At 41.9% G+C, this 20,889-nt stretch overlaps 1 protein-coding gene across 1 annotated transcript in view; it reads left to right on the forward strand.

Annotated features, from left to right (window-relative positions):
• The window catches only part of GDPD4 (glycerophosphodiester phosphodiesterase domain containing 4), a 349,739-nt gene that overhangs the window by 200,787 nt on the left and 128,063 nt on the right, over positions 1-20,889 (forward strand). The window contains exon 4 of the mRNA XM_085623257.1: positions 16,704-16,797. Coding sequence (XP_085479383.1) covers positions 16,704-16,797 — 94 coding nt within the window. The remainder of the gene's footprint in view (positions 1-16,703; positions 16,798-20,889) is intronic.

Genomic DNA, 20,889 nt, shown 5'->3' on the forward strand with positions numbered 1-20,889 from the left:
CCCTCAAGAACCCAAAAAAATATCGTACACTTAGAACCCGATTGGAATCACCTTTTGAAAAATAGGAGATTATAAAGGCAACTCTGAAACATATCTTCGCTTAGTTAAATCTTAAAAAGACACAGATGCATTCGCTCTGTAATTTTAAACTGAAGTGTATGGGGTAAAGTGCCCCCAACTGTATGTGATTAGGGTATAGGAAGCCAGCAAGTAGTCCTGTGATCATATAGTGACTAGAGGCTAAAGACCACGTGTCTTTATAAGGTAATAAAACTCCAATATAACATATAAGGCATATATTTAAACACTTGCAGATTTTAAATCAATCTTTTGTTTTCTAAGGTTGATAAAATGTGTTCTTTCTGCACATATACCGCAATTATTGAGTGCCAAAATATCAGTTTTTATGATGTGATATGTTAATGGTTAATATATCTGTTTGAACAGTAAACTGCATCATACGCAGGTCAATCTACTGGACACCTGTTGTGCTTATGCAGGGGTGGGACTAGCTGGAAGGGTTCCAAAGGTAGTAAAAATGCAGCGACACGTGTTGCAGCGAATTGGAAGGCCCTTTGCAAAGGTTGGCTGGTCTCCTTTATGTAGCTTATTGCTATTTTTGGGTGTTTAACTGGTAGAAATGAGGTACAACTAACGCCCAGACTCTGTTAACAAGCTTAATAATGTCAAAATAATGAAGTAACACTATCACAAAATGTGCCGCATAATTTGCACAACCCTGCTGCACAATTTGACCTTCCTCTGCCACATAATTCCAGTGCTTTGCCTATAACCAAGAAAAGGGAGACAAGAAGTGTTCCATTGAAGCAGAAGGGAACCTCAAAGAATCTGGATATTGATTACTTTCAGGACATGGAATCAGGAGTCCTGGATCATTGCACTAGCACTTTGATAAGCTGGAGGCTTAGTTGACTGATTTTTACTCCTCCTTTCACAAGAGAATTTCAGACCTGGAGGTCACTCTACACATCATGATTACGCCCACCCAACATGAGGGGTTGAGAGATCTTAATTCTGTGCAGTTTTTACCAATCCTACCACAAGAGCTTACTAGCCGACACACAGGGGACAGTACAAAATTGACAGCCCAACAACCTAAGAGTAAAAGACACACAATTGATGGACGGAATGCAGAACAAATCAAAACATTCATCCCCAGTCAAGAGATCTGGGTTAAATCCATCATTCTTTTGCTCACCATGCCACCCCTGTTCACGCCTGACCATATACAAATCAGTCTTGACCCTGTGCCTCATGGGAACAGTCCAGCCCGAACTGCCAAGCCAGGTCCTCCCTGGACCGGAAATAAGCATCCTGGAACCGGTTTCGGGGTTTCACCCCTCTTTAGCCAGGATAGCTTGATTCCAGTGGCACAGTGAGCCCAGGACCCACGTCTGGGCATACCTGGCGCACTTAGGGTGAGAAAGCAAAAGACACACAATTGATGGACGGAATGCAGAACAAATCAAAACATTCACCCCCAGTCAAGAGATCTGGATTAAATCCATCATTCTTTTGCTCACCATGCCACCCCAGTCCTAGGATGCTTGTTTCCGGTCCAGGGAGAACCTGGCTTGGCATGTCGGGCCGGACTGTTCCCATGAGGCACAGGGTCAAGACTGATTTGCATATGGCCAGGTCTAAACTGGGGTGGCCTGGTGAGCAAAAGAAAGATGGATTTAACCCAGATCTCTTGACTGGGGGTGAATGTTTTGATTTGTTCTCCATTCCGTCTATCAATTGTGTGTCTTTTGCTTCAACAACCTAAGAGGGCACAAACGTCAGAAGCAAGACCAGAAGTCCTCGCTTGTAATAGTATGCCTTTAACTCTGGTAGGTCCAGTACAGTCTACTCACAACTACCCCCAGAGTGTACACCTTATCTAATTATCTTAAAGGACGTCCCAGTGCTACCACCCTAAAGAGAAGAGGATCACGCAGCTCTCAAAAATAAAGTAATCTTTTGGTTGAAAATAATTTCAGGGTGGTCACAGGATCTAACGAAGGAAGTTCTGTTTATTAGGAGGATTACCACGCTAGGTGTTCATCCTAAAGATACCCCAGGGGACTGTATCAATATCTTTTTTTATGAACCCTCAAGTTGTTGAACTGCTCCTTCAGCGCCTTACCCAGATGACATCGGCTCAGAGTAAATTCAGAGCTTTACGCCTGGGGTATTCCTATAGACCTAGTAGGTCACATAGGGAAGTAAACCCTGTGGTGGGTACGTGTGTCTGTCCCGGCCAGTCACTTTTTAATGTCCCTACTAAGAACAGCTTTAAAGCCCTGTCTTCTTTGGAAGTCCAGGACTGACTGCCTCCTGAAAAGGGGGGCAAACAACAAGGAAAGCTGTGTAGGCACGAGATTCAAATGGGGGGTTTGCTTCACTCTCCTGCTGGCCATATCGCAGTGAATTCTGCCTGTAATGTGGCCTCACAGGGAGACCCCAGCAAATCAGTTTCCTTATTAAAAGGGTTGGCCGACCAACAAACAAGCAATCCCTTTAGATACATAATTACATGGGTAGGCTGTATCTGAGGTGGAGGACACGTGCTATGTTTTTATACTTGTAAAATGTATTTTTTAACTATTTTAAAATATTGTACTGTATTTTTTATGAATTGTGCTTTTATGGAGGGAATGCCAGTTGAATAAAGTTATTTGATGATGATGATGAGTCTGCTTACATTGACAGACTCACTTCATATTTTCAGAGAGAATGCATAGTCCTTCATATCTGGCATACATAATGAGCTAGAGACAGTCCAAAACATTTCAGATCTTAGTTTATCTCTTCGTAACTCGTGAAGTGACATGCTGAGAGCTTCCTAGCTTCCTGTGATGGGGAAGGTGTTAGGCTCCAGATGTGCTTGTGATCATCACTTGCTCCCAACTAGGACACAACTAAAACAGAAAGGAGTCAATCGTTCATTAAGTGAAGCATTTACATTTGCACCGCACGCACCTTGGCGGCTGCTCCTCTGTCCAGCAAAGCACACAGTGAATGTATACTGGACCTGCTGCTGGTGCCAGCTGAGTGCATGAGAATAGACTCAGATTTGCATCCCTTAAAGGGAAACGAACAACTTGGAAAAAGAAAATTCACATGGAAGGGATGACATTGGGGAGAGGATGCAGCGGACCCGTCACCCCATGGAGAACTGCACCCAGCTCCGGTGCTGCCCTTGGAATGGCAGTCTCAAAACATTGATACATTTCATAGCAACTTGCAAATTGGAGCGGATCCGCCTTTCATGCGTCGTCCTATTTGTGATTCAGAAGGGTTGCAAATGTTGTTCTGGGTCAGAAATAATATTCTGAATTACAAACTAACGTTTGTACATTGCAACATAGTTTTTGTGGTCGAAAACCCTGTGATATAGTGAACCATAAGATTTGAAACTGCAAAAAGCTTGTGTACATGAGATCCCTAATTCTTTTTTTCTGAATAAATCTTCATTGAAATAAGTTTGATATTACAAGGACAAAAACATGACCTGAAGGGCCTCCTCCAGTGGAAACATGTTAAGGAATATGGCACGTCACAAAGATCATTTCTCTAACATAAAGAATCCTCAAGTATGGTCCTGTAGTAACTGATGTCGAGTGGGTGCTAATATAACAAGCATTGGCAAATGTATTAGGTTTTGCCTATGTGATTAATAATATATATATATATATTTTAAGTTTTAGTTTGGTGAGCAGTTGTTCAATATAAGTTAAAGGTACTCCGTATAAGTGTTATGACTTGTTTATTGAGAGAGGCAATATATTGTGCAGTAACTGGTGGCAATAAAATTCGCTCCTGTACCTTCAGGTGATGTTGGCACTATATAAAACTGACCCAAAAATAAAATTGTGAAAAGCATGTTTAAAAGCGGAGGAGATTAGTTACCTGTGTGCTTGTATGAAGTAACTGGTGGTAATACAAAGTGCTCCTGTACCTTCAGGTGATGTTGAAGCTAAATAAAGTGCCCCAAAAATGAAATAAATAAAAAAGTTAAATTCAGTGCTGTAACATGTTTTTAATTTAATGAATTTTAATTAATGTTTCCTCACTGACTAAGGAATCGCAAAGGGTTCTGGTTTTGTTGTAAATTGCAACACAGTTTGATATTTTATATCCATACTGCGGATTGCTTTTCTTATTGTTTGTGCTATTAATATCTTTTTTGCCAGGAATGGTGGATGTTCTGCTGGATTTAGAATACTGAATGTGATCTAGTGTATGTGAAGGATAAATGCAAATAATGTACTGGTTATTGTTTTCTTGACCTAAAACAAAATATAATAAAAAGATTTGATCCAAAAAAAATTGTCCGTCTCATATGTAGCTGTTTCTGTGTGTGTGAAGCAGTTTGTTTCTCTGTGTGTATGCACATCTGTCTACTCGTGTCAGTATGTCTATGTATGTATGTATATGTCCATCTACGTGTAAATGGACGTGTTAATCTATGTGTGTACATATGTGATGTTATGCAGATCTGTATAGCGCACTATCACCCATTCGTACAGTTCTGCATGCCTGTCAGCTTCTGCTTTTCTCTGTATGCAATGCACTTGTTTCTTTAGCTCTTCGTATTTATATCTGTGTGAGCCCATCTCTGTTTTCTTAACTTAATATAGAAGCTCTTTGTTCACTGTTGGCGTTCTGTTATTAAGCATGTTTTAAAACTCATTGTTACACCCAGTTCACCCCACGAAGAGCGGATTAACACATTTTCACTGTGCCTTTCATGTGTGCATGTCCATCAAGCTCCTGTTGTGTTGTGTTTAAAAAACATGTTACACAGCAGCACTGTAACAGGTTTTTTATTCAATTAATTTTTGGGGTGCTTTCCTATAGCCCAAACTCGACCCGAAGGTATTGGAGTGCTTTACATGAGCCCCACTTACATTACACAGGAACACTCTCGTTTTTAAAAACATGTTATACAGCTGCACGAGCGTCTGTGGTTTCGAGTTAAAAAGAAAAAGCCCTATGACGCAGAACACTGGCCGCGTCATAGATCTTTTTTAAAGAAAAACGTTAAGCTTTGTGGTACAGCAGCTCGCGCCGCTGTGCGGCATGTCTTAACACTGTTTTGCTCACTGCTAAGCAGTCCGGGCTGTCCATTGGATGGGCTCAGCTGCTGGTGTTCGGATTGCAGATAGTTCATGGCTGGTTTCAAATGCCATAGGCTCCAAGCAACAAGTGATGAGATGGTTGGTCCCAGCTTTAAGGTCCTCCACTCTTCAAAAACAAGAAGGAAGAAAGGAACATAGAGGAATGATCGCAATAGGGACGTGCCTCGAGATTTCCACTCCGCTATATGTGTTGGTGTCATGTTGGATAAAGAGCTACCAGTGGAGCGGTGCGTGACCTATTCTACCAGACCACATGGACAATTAATCCACACCATGGCCTACCCATAGGAGGGCACTGGAGCAACCAATGTCAAGGCTGGTATTGGGTCTGGTATCGCTTATGGACTCTGTGCCATGTCGTGGATTAACAGCTCCCAGAAAGGGTATGCAGAGAATTCCATTGCACATAAAAAGCACATTTTGCGGCAAAATGCTACAAGCGGTAGTTGCAAGGTATTGGGACAGGTTTCCTGAAATCAATGGGAAATGAGAGAAAACTGACAACAAAAAGATGAGAGGGGGCGGGGTAGGCTAAACAGGGTTGGCTGCATAGATAAAGAGGAGATGGCAATGCAGAAAGGGCCATGGAGGTACAAAGGAAGAGAGGATTAAGGTCTGCAGGAAAAAAGAGACTGAGCAACTTCCACACGATGGACAAACCTGTGTCAGAGAGCGAAGCAGGGAGGCACTGCGGAAACAGGTCTGGAAGGGGTGGGTGGAGGGATAGAAAAACTGACGACAAAGCTCACCAGACAGTGGATGACGGTATGAAGACATAGGGCTGTATGTGGGAAGAATCCCAGAGCAAACTAAGGTTCGCTGCGCTTTTACACTGGGCTTGGGCCCTGCTCTTGACAGTGTCAGGCAGCACTGGTGCTGCTCACGCTGCTTCCATATTGGAGTGCACATTGAATAACCTGCTTGCGCTGGTTGTGTGTCACTTCGCAAGAGTTACCCCACGCCAATCCTTTACAGACTCTGAGTAACATTCTCCCTTCAACAGGCAACGAAGCACGGGGACCAGGTGCCCGAACAGGCGTGATAATATGGTTTATGTCACTGCACGTCACAGAAATCCACCAGGATAAAGCTATTCTTCTCTGAGTGATGCCAGAGTCCGTCACAGCGATACAAGCTGAGAGCCTTATGTCCCTGCTGCCTTAGGGGCTGCTTAGAAGCATGCCACTGTAGAGAGCAAAGCCGAAAAGAGAGCAGAACGGCTGTTTGATCTTTACTTCCGGGTCACAGTTGAAGCACCTGGCTCTCTGTATTGATATTAACATAAACAATAGACTAATTGTTTGTAAATGCAGACTCACACAGCAGCTGGTTTACAAACACTACGAACCCTGTGCATTCAAGCACAGACAATAATCACTCCTAGAGCAGTGTAGTCTTCCGATTTCTTATTTGCGCGACTGCTGACTGACTCCAAGATGGCAGCAGTCTCACAATAGCCGAGACAGGGATGTTTTGAGATGGTTGATGATTGTCACTGAAGTGGTGTGTGGGAGGAGGGAAAAGGAGAGGGAGCAATATGAGTGATGGAGACGAACTGTAGAGAGCCATGCACTCGGGAGAAAGTAAACAACAAGCACAGGGCAAGCTCTGCGCAGGCAAAAGCTTAAAGAAAAGTCCCACAAAGAGGATGAAAACAGTACTTGGGCCATGGGAGACTGATAAAAGACACAAACAGAGGAACAACGTGAAATAGTATGCTACAGCAAATAGAAACGTAGGAAGTGGCAAGTACAAGAACCAATGAAAAGCAAGAGAGGGATGTAAGCCCCTTTTAAGATTTATATTAAATACAATTGATTTCAGAAACACAGTGCAAGAGCTGTGCAGGCGAAACCTAAAAACCCATTTGGGGACCCTCCCCATTCAAGAAGGAAGCAAATATTTACTCCTGGTGGAAATTCTGCATATCCTAGACTCCAGTAAGGGGGTGAAACTGAGAGAACAGATTGGCTGAAAAGGAGGATAAAAGGAAGGTGAAAAATGGGCAGGGTAATAACAAGAGTGGCAGATGAGTAAAGATCAAAGAATGGAGGAGGGACCCAAGGCAGGGGCAGCTGGAGAGGGATGTGTATGACTACTGTGGAATGAGAATGTTGCATAGTGTGGTCTAGGGAAGAGAGTGTACACAGTTGATGGATCCTGGAATAAAGTTTGCACTTTGCAAAACCTCTAGTGTAAATCCAACTGCAAATGGCAGTTGGGTGGATAGACCTTTGTCTCTAAATTGATACGTAAACAGTAACAGTTCAATAACATCACTGACAGTTACGCACATTTTACACCATAGTAATGACAGAGAGTTGTAGATTTGCAAACCATAATAATCTAGAGTTATGTTACACTAAATAAGTGTTGTAATAAATGCCAATAAATAAAATAAAAACAATAATCACCTGATTACAGCAGGTCAAAATAGCAAATGCGGAAACAAGTTATTTAAAGATAAATATAGAATTTGAATAAGATTTAATTCCCTTGAAGGAAAGTTCCCTAAAACTAAACTAAGGTTTGGGTTTGGAGGTGATTATGGTAACTATGCAGCAGGTGTCAGCAAGGAAAGCCTCCAAAATCTGAACCAAATGAAGGTTTAGTCAGACAAGTGGAAGAATAGACTTGCTCGAGAGTTAAACTGGGTCAGCCGGGCAAACTGAGTATGAGGGTCTCAAGAGAGGAAGAGACATCTACTCTTAAAAGAGTAGATGGGAGCATCTGCATTCAGAAGTAGACAGGAGCAAACAGAGCTGACCAACTTAGCAATGCACAATTAAAACACAAGATCCAGCAAACGGTAACGCATCCCACGGTTCCCAAGAGATAGGAACTAATCAAAATCTAACATTCGACGATAGCATGCATGCGTTCTCTTTCCCAGGCATCACACAAAGGAGGCCCACCGGTGCATGGACTTCAGAGATATCTCATTTGGGCTGGTCAGAGTCCTGGGGACAGATGCATGAAACTAATTATAAAGTTACCATCACCCATATGTACGAAGCATTTTTCCGGTCATAAACAGGCCGAATCACAGAATCGAATGGTTTTTGGAATGTATAAAGCCCAAATTGTGATTCTCTAACTAGTTACCAAATCTTAATTTGGGTTTTGTGATTCGGTATTTGCTAGGTGTGTTTAGGGCATCCCATCCAAATAACGAATCGTGTTGGTATGTACAAATGTTTTGTGACTGAAATGTCTCAAAACATTTGCATTTTACCACCAATTCAAAGTTGGTGGTAATGCATTCGCAAATCGGAAGGGGTCCTCATCGGAACCTTTTTCCCTTTGTGAATGTTGGGCAAACTTTTTTAAGAGTAGGCAGTGCTTCCACGAACCACTGTCTGCTCCTAAAAAATGAAAACAAAACATTTAACTTTTTTATTGTTGAAACGCATCCCTTTTTTTCCTTTATGGAATACAGGCTGCATTTCAACAAACAATTGCGACCTACCTTATTAATATTCATGAGGTAGATCAATTTGAAACCCTCTAAGAATAGCAGTTAACAAACAAAAAGTTCTATGCATAAGTAATAGCGGTTTCCAAACAGCAATTCGTATGAAATCGCTATTCCTATTCTTTGTACATCTGGACCAATGAAACTAACACAATACGGTTCTCATTCAGATTAAAACATCTGAAAACAATTATTAGTCAATCTATGGCAGTTAGCTTGGCTCCTTGAATGAGAAAGGAAAATGTGATAATGCACAGTAGCCAAGAGCACATTCTAAAGTTTAACATGAGTTATTTCAGCTGAAGCCTACATCGACTATGGCTAACTTAACGTGAACACACACTCCTTGGGGAGAGGAGTTGGCCTAATGGCTAGGGCGCTCAACCTCGGACCTGGGGGAACTGGGTTCGAGTCTCGGTAATGACGCTAAACATCCTGTGATTCTGGGCAAATCACTTAATCTCCCTGTGCCTAACAAAAATGAATGTGTGTCTTCATGTAACGTAACTGGTGCTATGTAAAGCGCTCTGATACCTGATTGGATTCGGGTCAAGTTCGCGCTGTATAAAACTCTGCAAAAAAAATAAAAAACTATGGTTATCTATTAACATGAGAATCCCTTACATGTGATCAACTGTGAACACAAAATCTAATACAGTTACTCCTTCCAATCCATTCTGGAAATGGCTGCCTGCCTCTTCCCCTTCCCCTTCAACTGCCCGTTGGGTGCTGATACAGCTATACCAAATGCAACCGTCACAGGTCACGCCTATCCTCGGTCATCACAAGACAACGGGTAGATCTGCAGCCGCATCTCCTCAGTTGTCTCCTAAGCAGAGTGGTTGTCCAAAGTTGTGCTCTGGCTGTAGGCACAGGCTGCACCCACTCTCCTGCTCATATCTAGAGACCCATCTTCTTGTTGCGTGCTGCAGCATCAGTTATCACAGGAGGAGAATGTATTCAGTATCACAGCTTACAACTTGTCCCAGGTCTGCAACATGGCCAAAATGAGGCCACAGCTTAATTCCTTTTTGTCATCTGCCTAGGACTCTGGGCATCATACCAGTGCATGGCCATCCCTGATGGGGATCCACGCACAGCTTCACTATAAAGCTTTTTAAAATAATAATGGTATATGACATAGATTTTACACCGAGAATATAAGGAAACTTATAAGTAATTTACACCCATCACAGATTACAAGTTGGAAAGGCTATTCTTTTGTTAAAACAACAGTTGATGGACAGAATGCAGAACAATGTCATACATTCACCCCAGTACAGAGATCTGGGCCTAAATCCATCGTTTTTTGCTCACCATGCCATTCCAGTTTGAACCCAGCCATATGCAAATCAGTCTTGACCCTGTGCCTCATGGGAACAGTCCAGCCCGAACTGCCAAGCCAGGTCCTCCCTGGACTGGAAGCAAGCATCCTAGGACCGGTTTCGGGGTTTCACCCCTCATCATCCAGGATAGCTTGATTCCAGTGGCATGGAGAACACGGGACTCACGTCTGAGCATACCCGTCCCACTCGGGGTGACAAATGCAAAAACAATAGTTGATGGACAGAATGCAGAACAATGTCATACATTCACCCCAGTACAGAGATCTGGGCCTAAATCCATCGTTTTTTTGCTCACCATGCCATTCCAGTTTGAACCCAGCTATATGCAAATCAGTCTTGACCCTGTGCCTCATGGGAACAGTCCAGCCCGAACTGCCAAGCCAGGTCCTCCCTGGACTGGAAACAAGCATCCTAGGACCGGTTTCGGGGTTTCACCCCTCTTCAGCCAGGATAGCTTGATTCCAGTGGCATGGAGAGCACGGGACTCATGTCTGAGCATACCCATCCCACTCGGGGTGACAAATGCAAAAACAACAGTTGATGGACAGAATGCAGAACAATGTCATACATTCACCCAGTACAGAGATCTGGGCCTAAATCCATCGTTTTTTTGCTCACCATGCCGTTCCAGTTTGAACCCAGCCATATGCAAATCAGTCTTGACCCTGTGCCTCGTGGGAACAGTCCAGCCCGAACTGCCAAGCCAGGTCCTCCCTGGACTGGAAACAAGCATCCTAGGACCGGTTTCGGGGTTTCACCCCTCATCAGCCAGGATAGCTTGATTCCAGGACTCACGTCTGAGCATACCCGTCCCACTCGGGGTGACAAATGCAAAAACAACAGTTGATGGACAGAATGCAGAACAATGCCATACATTCACCCCAGTACAGAGATCTGGGCCTAAATCCATCGTTTTTTTGCTCACCATGCCATTCCATTTTGAACCCAGCCATATGCAAATCAGCCTTGACCCTGTGCCTCATGGGAACAGTCCAGCCCGAACTGCCAAGCCAGGTCCTCCCTGGACTGGAAACAAGCATCCTAGGACCGGTTTCGGGGTTTCACCCCTCTTCAGCCAGGATAGCTTGATTCCAGTGGCATGGAGAGCACGGGACTCACGTCTGAGCATATCCGTTCCACTCGGGGTGACAAATGCAAAAACAACAGTTGATGGACAGAATGCAGAACAATGTCATACATTCACCCCAGTACAGAAATCTGGGCCTAAATCCATCATTTTTTTGCTCACCATGCCATTCCAGTTTGAACCCAGCCATATGCAAATCAGTCTTGACCCTGTGCCTCATGGAAACAGTCCAGCCCGATCTGCCAAGCCAGGTCCTCCCTGGACTGGAAACAAGCATCCTAGGACCGGTTTCGGGGTCTCACCCCTCTTCAGCTGTGGCTTGTTCAGCCGTTCTAAGATTGTCCTTAAATGGCCAGACGCCTTCTCTATTGTGCGCTCTGAATATGGGTGTAGCTTAATACCACGTTGCCTGCAGGTACACAGACACACAGACTTTGTGAAAAAGTACTTTTGTGCATGTGCCTGTAAAGGTGCTATTGTGTCTTAAGAGCCCAAAGCTCTTTCTAAACATTGTCCTACTGGCAGTGAATGGGTATGAATACCGATTCTTAAGAGTGACCTTCTTCAACTATTAAAACACTGACAAGAGATTAAAGTAATATGCCATTTGGAAAGGGGTGCCAATTGGCCCCAGAACAATAGAGTCATAGAGCAGAGCACATCCTTAGAGAGCAAGTCCTGATTGCAGGGACCTTCCTTTGAGCTAATCTTCAGGCTGTGAGTGCTGTACTGGACTAGTGAGACTGTAATTTGGTAAGCAGGAATAGCCAATTCAAGAATGTGTGGAAATAGAGCCTTGAAACACTTGACTTGCAGCACTGAAAATGCCAGGCCTCCATCATAGACATCTGAGGCTAGAAGAAATACTTCCCAATGAAGGGACTGGGGTCAAACGAACAGGGTGGATGCATTTCAGCAGAATGAGGCTTAGCTCTAGGCCTGCTAGGGCAGAGTAGAGCTTACTGTGAATGAGGCGATGGTCACCTGCTGCTCTGAGTACCAGGTATGTGCTCAACCAGTTCACTAGTGATTATTCCAGTTGCATCTCCGGCACAAGTGTAGTATGTGCCTAAAGAGTGATGAGAGACAAGGCAAACCGCAGTAGCCACTTTTAAAAAGCACACTGAACGAAAAGTACTTCCTTCTCAATGCGCTTTGTTTGCTCACACAGGCCAGCACACGTGTCCCAATGATGCCCACCGGCTTCTCCACAAGATTAATCTATAATTTTAGGTTTAAGATCCCTCTGTTGGCCCACCTTATATGCAACAGCATTGGATAATGTAAACGTTTGATCATTGGATAATGTAAACATTTGTTATATGAAACTTTAGATTCTGAAATTTGTTTGGTAAGGTCTTTCTTCTAAATCATGTAGGAAAATTTGCTACCATAACTTCAACTCAGCCACTCCACTGAAGCATGCATGCCCTGTTTTGACATTCGTTGACACATCGTAATTATCAGTGGCTTAATTACAGTCACCCATGAATTGCAATGGGTTAACCGTGTTTGTGGATTGCTATTTGATAGTCATCTGCAAATGAACCTGCTTGGGAAGCTCTGCCTGGAATATCACCAGCATTGGCCTGGCACATTGTCTTTTTTGTATATCTGCCCATCGCAAGCCCCTCTACCCCCCCACCTGCCAGCTATAGATTATTAGCACTATTTGAGCCCAGCAGCAACAATATTGGGTAAGGCGCTGATTTATCAACATAGTTCCTGGACTACTGAGACGAAGGTATTGCCAGTGTCTTAAACTTGTTTTTGGAAGAATGTGGCCACTATGCATAGTATGACGGAACTGGATAAGCCTTGCTGTGCAGAACATGTCATTTAGTGAGTGTTCCCAAGGTGCTAGTTATAATCATTGGTGAGTTCTGCAGAAATATGTGACCAAAAGTGCCAACTGAGGGATTGTGGGAAACCGTGAAGTTTCAGCACCAGTGAAGCATGGTTCTGTGCTTACGCTACTGCCCTTACATCTATATTTTTGTGGCATAAATAACCTTTTAAAGAAATACTTAAAAAAGCTTCAGCATATGCTGAGTATAAAGTAGTCCTCCATTGTACCCCAATACGTTGATATCGCGCCATTGACACCTCGAGCAATCACGCTTGTCCAAATCCACTTACTGTTAATTTGAAGAAAGCTCAAGAGATGTGTTTTGAGGAATCTAATAAAGAAACCTGAAGGGCCACAAATTGCAGACAATCGAACACTATAAATATTTATGCATTCTGCTAAAGAATAGATTACATTGGTGTCCCTGTTAAGCAGTAAAGACCGCAAGCGCCCAAATGACAGCAAATGGATTCGCTGATTTGACTCCAGGTTGGTGCTTATTCCTCGAAGTTGCTCACGAATGCCTTTTCAGCAAAACCAGAACCGAAGAATACTTAAAGTTGGCCATTCTTACCTTTTTATTTCTACTCAGTGCATTTATGTTCTAAATGCTCAGGGTAAAGCCAGTCTGTTGCATCTCACCAGCACTGGTGTTGTGTTGGTTTTCAATGGTTTTAGAGAAAAACAAAGTAGGTGATCTACACTGATATTTGAAGAACTGACAAAACAGCATCTACTGGGGCCAGGCACATTGATGGCATTTTGTCTTAATTGGGCTCAAATCTTGAAATATCAAACCGTATTATCTAGAAGAATTGAGCTCAATAAGTCAGTTTAAGAAAGACACTGAGATAAAAGTGTATGTTGGTACATGTGAGGACATATGAAATGATGGGAGCATTGAGAGGCATCCAGAATGAACAGCAGCTCCTAAAAGTCTGTAAGTGTAATTCTATTGAATCCAAAACTCACAAACCTTTATATTGTGCATATAAGAACATTTTTACGGAAACTTTTTATTAAAGATTGCTTATTGACACATAGGCCCTGATTCTATATGTTGTGCAGGGCATAACTCTTGCATGGAATTCCACTCTGCACGATTATAAGGGTTTCGATGTTCCTGTACCCAGATTTTAATGGTGTGGAATCTCTGGACCTGATTTTACCGGCCAGTAAAATTGAAGTTGACAGGGCTGTTTTCCCAGAATCCATCCTACCTCTCAGCCAAGGCACAAGAGCCTCATGTAACTTTCCACCGGCCAGAGGACATGTTCCCATCCCCTCTCCTGCCTTCCTCAAAACCCTCTCTACTCTGTGCACTGGTCTCGCACAGGTAGTGATCACCTGCTCAGAATAGTTGGTCAATGTTGTTAACTTATTCTGCATTCCAAGAGGTTTAACTCGTGATTGGAGGAATTCCACAAGGAGTTTCTGCCTGCTATCAGTCATTACGGCCACCCAAACACTCTGCATGGAATTCCATAAAAATGTGTAGCACCTACTGTCGTAATAAAAAGATAAGCATGATGATGTGAATGCTACCTAAGATGTGTTTACATATTTTTTTAATAAGCCTAAATATAGTGCTTGAAGTGTTTTCTGTGTTTTTCAGATTTTTCTGCTGATTATGTGATATGTATATGGTTTAAATACAACATAACCCATTAATTAATGATATATGCTCTAAATTCATGACAGCTCTGCTGCTTCTAAACTCTAATATGTAGATCATTCATGTTTGAAACGGAGCTACGCCAAGAACTCGTTTCCCATTCTCATTGCATGTAAACCAGTCTATCAACCATCATGTTGAAAAGCCTTAAAACTACTTTCACAGTTACGCATACTAACTTGCTTTCGAACCACAATATATGAAATTTGAAATTATGTTTGTGTTGGACTTGGTTTAATGGGTTAGAGCACAAGACTAGACCTTATTTTAGAGATAGGGTGTGCTTTAGAGTTGACTGAGGCTAGACTTAAGCTGATGTTTAGGGTTGGTTTAGGCTTAATGTTAGTATTCATATTAGGTTCAGTAATAAGGTTAGCAATAGTCCTAGCGTCATGGCACAGCGGTAGTTTTTTTGTTGGATTAGTATTAGTTTGTGAGTCTGGTCTATGGTTAGGCACAGCATCAATGTTAGCCTTGCACAGAGTTAGGCTTAATGTTAGAGTTCATATTCAGTTCACGGATAAGGTTAACTATAGTCCTAGCGTCATGCTACAGCAGCAGGTTTGTTTGTTGGATTAGTATTAGTTTGTGAGTCTGGTCTATGGTTAGGCACAGCATCAATGCTAGCCTTGCACAGAGTTAGGCTTAATGTTAGAGTTCATATTCGGTTCACGGATAAGGTTAACAATAGTCCTAGCGTCATGATTCAGCAGCAGGTTTGTTTGTTGGATTAGTATTAGTTTGTGAGTCTGGTCTATGGTTAGGCACAGCATCAATGTTAGCCTTGCACAGAGTTAGGCTTAATGTTAGAGTTCATATTCAGTTCGTGGATAAGGTTAACAATAGTCCTAGCGTCATGATTCAGCAGCAGGTTTGTTTGTTGGATTAGTATTAGTTTGTGAGTCTGGTCTATGGTTAGGCACAGCATCAATGTTAGCCTTGCACAGAGTTAGGCTTAATGTTAGAGTTCATATTCGGTTCACGGATAAGGTTAACAATAGTCCTAGCGTCATGATTCAGCAGCAGGTTTGTTTGTTGGATTAGTATTAGTTTGTGAGTCTGGTCTATGGTTAGGCACAGCATCAATGTTAGCCTTGCACAGAGTTAGGCTTAATGTTAGAGTTTATATTCGGTTTACGGATAAGGTTAACAATAGTCCTAGTGTCATGTTTCAGCAGCAGGTTTGTTTGTTGGATTAGTATTAGTTTGTGAGTCTGGTCTATGGTTAGGCACAGCATCAATGTTAGCCTTGCACAGAGTTTGGCTTAATGTTAAAGTTTATATTTGGTTCACGGTAAGGTTAACAATAGTCCTAGTGTCATGTTTCAGCAGCAGGTTTGTTTGTTGGATTAGTATTAGTTTGTGAGTCTGGTCTATGGTTAGGCACAGCATCAATGTTAGCCTTGCACATAGTTAGGCTTAATGTTAGAGTTCATATTTGGTTCACGGATAAGGTTAACAATAGTCCTAGCTGTAGGTTTGTTTGTTGGATTAGTATTAGTTTGTGAGTCTGGTCTATGGTTAGGCACAGCATCAATGTTAGCCTTGCACAGAATTAGGCTTAATGTTAGCATTCATATTAGGTTCAGGGATAAGTTTTGAAATAGTCCTAGTAGTAGGTTTGTTTGTTGGATTAGTATTCGTTTTTGAGTCTGGGCTATGGTTAGGCATAGCGTTAATGATAGCCTTGCTCAGAGTTAGGCTTAAGGGTAGCATTAACTTTAGGAATGGGATTAACAGTGAGAACGAAGCTCAGGCTGAGCATCAGCTCATTCATTTTATTTTTCTATATTTTTGTATTTTGGAATTACATTTCCAGGATGATAATCAAGTTCAGTATTGAATGGTTTTCAGAACAAGTATTTCAAATTGTTGCTCTCTGGGTAAGGTTGCCTTCATCTTGCATGTCTGCTCCAATAAGACTTTTTGATGTTTTATTCTTCCAATCAAAAAGGTGTATCTGAGATGAGAAGTTAGCAACTGCAAAAACTACACCAACGCTGAATCAGGTTTCCTCTACAAAGCTGTGAACTAATATTAAATTTGAAAGTTGAAGTTTTCTTCGCAAGCTTGTCAAATAACTGTATGCCATTCCTCTAAATTACACAACTCTTTGTTTTTCAGGTACACATATGGAAGCGTGGGATACTGGTTCCTCTGGTCCCTTTTAATCCTAGTTGTAGCCGCAGTCTTGTTTACATACATAGCAGTTTTACTGGTAAGTAGCAGTATTTTAAACTTTGCAATTTCTCATTATATTATATCATTTATATACATTTTTCAAAATTATGCCCCTATAACAACAAATACAGAACAGGCAGAGGCAGACTGCGCCTGGTTCAGAACACACGAGCCTTGTTTCATTTTAAGATTTTTATAAATTATGAAAGAGCTGGAGACTGAGCAGTACATGTGAATGCAATGTAATATGTTTTGGAACCATGGCTAGTTTATTAGCCTGGATCAGGTTTTTAGAATATCTGCAAGAAGATACATTGCATACAGTCCATTTCACTGGACTTGACTTGCACATTTTTGGGTCATTCTCAAAAGGTGACCAGGTTTAGTAATGGGTAGGTCGACACGTGCTGGCCTCACATTTTCCTTATTGGAACTGCATTGTTTATTTAAATATGTAATGAGCAATGCTGCCGAATTTATATAATTGTGAGGTAGAAGAAAGCTCTTGTGTTACCTGATGGATATGTGTTTATGATTTGCAGGGTGCTATCAGAGGCAAAACAATATTAGTATATATCAATAAGAAATATAAATAATGTAACCATAATGAAGAGGATTGACATGGGTTTTGGGGAATTTCCCTTTTCCAGTAAGTTTCTGCTACTAGGAAACAGAAGCTAAATAGTCTGCCATCATGAGAAGTTGAACTCAGCAATCACATACTTGTTGTCAAGGGCATGCAGCCCTCAGCTCACACATTTCAAGTTACCACAGACTGGCTGGCGGAGTGTCCCAGGAGCTGTTACTCCCTTGTAAAACTTGTCCTCTCTACCTCTGACAGATCATGGCATCCTATTTATAGTATTTTTCTAGGGGGGACTGTGAGAAGTTGTTCTTGTGATACTGATGTTAGCATGTGAAGAATCTTGTTGGAATTTGTCGCGTCCTCTTTAGATGCAAAGAAATACTAGGTATAAAAAAATGATTATGGCACTTTAGATATAGGGATATATGAACGAAAAGCAGATTATCAGAACATAAAACAATGCAGCGTATGTATGTATATATGTATGCATGTGGCATTTCTATAGGACAGACCTATCCAAAAGGCAGCAGACCGCTACACAGGGTCAAAGACAAAGTCAATGAGTGACAGAAGAGATAGCTGGGTTGGGGATGGTTAATGCATTATGATGCAGTGTTCTTTAAAGAGGTGACTTTCTTAAATTGAAGCAGTGTTGGGGCGGTCATGATAGATACAAGGATGTTGTTCCGATAGATGGAAAAGGCCTGCTGCCTGTTTTTTTTTCACTTTTTAGTAAGCAGTCTGAAGGTACTCTGGCTGCAGATGTGCCGAGAACCACCAGAGATGGTGAGCTTGTCCACTAGATAATTGGCGTTGCTGATGGTGATGGCTTTGTAAATGATGCAGCTGGTTTTGAAGATGTTGCGGTCCAACAAGGGGAGCCAATGGCATTACATCAGGATGGAGATGATTCGATCATACTTCTTCAGGCCCAGAATGAGACATATTGCAGCCTGTAGTGCCAAGGTGGAGTCTGGTAGTCCACGGAGTAGAGTATTGTCTCTGTCTAGATGATAGTATGAGGGCGTGAACGGCAGTTCTCAAGTCTCTTTAGCAATAGAATGTTATATACATAGTTCAATAAAAGCAGTCGGGGAGAAGAAATGAATGTGATTGATGGGTACTAATACACATTGATAAGTATGCACACAACTATCAATATTATGATGATTTTTATTATTACTTGCACCATGTGCCATTCTCAGAAGTGAAATAAATGTAACATTTTATCTCCACCACTTCCTTTGACATTTTTTTTCATTTAATGTTTTTCTGTAATGATTGTGCAGTGCTAAGGGCATTTTCAAGATAAAGAGGTTTTAAGGGAGTGGGTGAAAGTAATCGGAAGACATCTGCATTGCAAGGAATTGGTGGCCTCTGGAGTCTGTGTGGTCAGCTGAGATGCTAGACACCAGCCATATTTGACCACCGCCCCTTGTCTGACTGGTTTCTGGTTTTTTAAGTCCATATTCCAATCGAATTTGTGCTTGAAAGATATACCGGGGGATTAAAAACAGACTTGAAGAAACTCGATTGGGCTTGCTTTAAGGCGACGGCATCTTTTGTGTTCATGATTTCCGACCCATACGATATAGTTGTTATGAATTTTACTGTGATTATCTTCAGCAGGTGACCTGTTGAACAGCCTTTTAGCTTCCTCTCTAGGATTTTAAAGGCATAGAGGAGTTGTTTTGCTTTCATTTTCCCTTGATCCAGGTGTTGATGACGATTGAGTATATGACCACATTGTCTTTTTTTCTTTTGTACCTTACAAACGCCCATTTTAAATCATTTTGTATTGTATGTTTTTTCCATTCTTTTACGATTTTTAACGAAATCAAATAAAATTATTATTGACTTGACTTGACAAAGAAAACTCTAATTGCAAGGGTGGATTAGCACATATGTGGCCTGGATATTATATAACTTTTCACAACCATCGGACATATATGCTGTAGAATACATACTCCTTCTTTTGGAAGGAAAAAACTTTTATCATATTGATCAGTAGCAAATCTTGTTTTTTTCTCATCTATATTTGAATTAAAATGTCTTTATATGTAGGCGTCCTCTCAATATTTATTTTTGTTGATGTATTCTACATGAATTGTTTAGTTGAATGTGTGGTTCCACACTTTTCAATTTTTGGCTTACTGCAATTAGTCACAAAAATAGTTGTTTGAAGAAATTATGCCCTTGGTTGTTACAGTTTATACCCAAGCTCTCATGGGGTTGTTGGGTGGCCCTTTCTTATGTACACGCCCTTATTTCCTTGCAATATATGTATCTAGCAGACATTCTCCTGAGCTCTGAAGAGTACCAGGATTATACTTAAGTTTACATCCTCGGGGTTATGCAAGAACACCTAGAACAAAAAAGGAAATCTGGAGATTGCCTTGCCCTTACCGCGCCCAAGAGATTTTGAGGATTTTGAGGAGTAGTTTAAAAGAGACATCATCTGAAACTGCAGACCAGGCACAGACTTCGACAGTCAGAGCGAGAACAGTCGAGATGCTGCAGAGGAGCAACAAGCCACAGCAGATTGCAGTGGAGCAAAGGCAGGCATTAATGTCCAAAAGCTGTGGAAGAGCAGTGCCATCTTTGGACTGCCAGAAATATGGAGTTAGAGACAAGGTAGCCTAAGAGTCAGAAGCAGCTGAGAATTTAGAGACAAGCTGATAAAGTGCGTGACAGTCAGAGACAAGTTAAAGGCGGAGTGCAGGAACAAAGGACGCATGACAGCCGAGGCACAGATAGCATGCTACAGTCATGGAGAGTGGCCTTCCCACAGTGTATGGAAGAAGAGACCGCCTGGGAAAAGGAAGGTGAGCGAAGGCGAGAGGTAGAGGAGGGAATCAGTCTGGGTCAGCTGAAGAAATTGCATTGATTCCGAGAGAAATGAAACACAGGCAGAGAGAGCCAGAAGAAAGGCAGGGCTGAGAGAAACTGGCACAGTCAGGCCAAGTGAGCAGGGGTACTTCAGGCAGCCTAGAGGTGTTATAGACAACTCAGAGACCGAATATAACTGTAGAGGAGAAATGGAAGAAGCACAAGCAGGCAGACATGGATTTATGAAACAAGGTCAGTGACTGCATTGTTGCACACAGAGGCAAGGTGGCGAAACAGACGACAGACAGACGGACTGCAGGAGAGGGTCCAGCGCTGCCAGACAGAATATTGGGCTGCCAGAGAGACAGCAATGTGTACATTTCCCAAATAAAGAGTTTAAGAATACAGTGACCTCAAATTATGTGTTTCCAAAATATAATTCTTTTTTTTTTTTAACATACTTTATTGTTTTTTTTTTTTTACATCGTTTATAAATATAGGCACATATATTTGCTGTTTTTACATTTTATGATGTTATGCAGTATAGGTACAATTATAGGATGCTTAGGGTTTACAGTTTGTGTCGCTAAACATAATTTATAGCATATTGAACCAGGAGTAGCCATTCGATTGGAACGGTAGTCGGATTTCCAATTGCCTATATGGCTGTATTAACAGTATTACAAAGAAGGAAAAAGAATAACGCAATTTGTC

Source organism: Triturus cristatus, chromosome 8 (genome assembly GCF_964204655.1).
Source record: "Triturus cristatus chromosome 8, aTriCri1.1, whole genome shotgun sequence".
Taxonomy (NCBI): domain Eukaryota; kingdom Metazoa; phylum Chordata; class Amphibia; order Caudata; family Salamandridae; genus Triturus; species Triturus cristatus.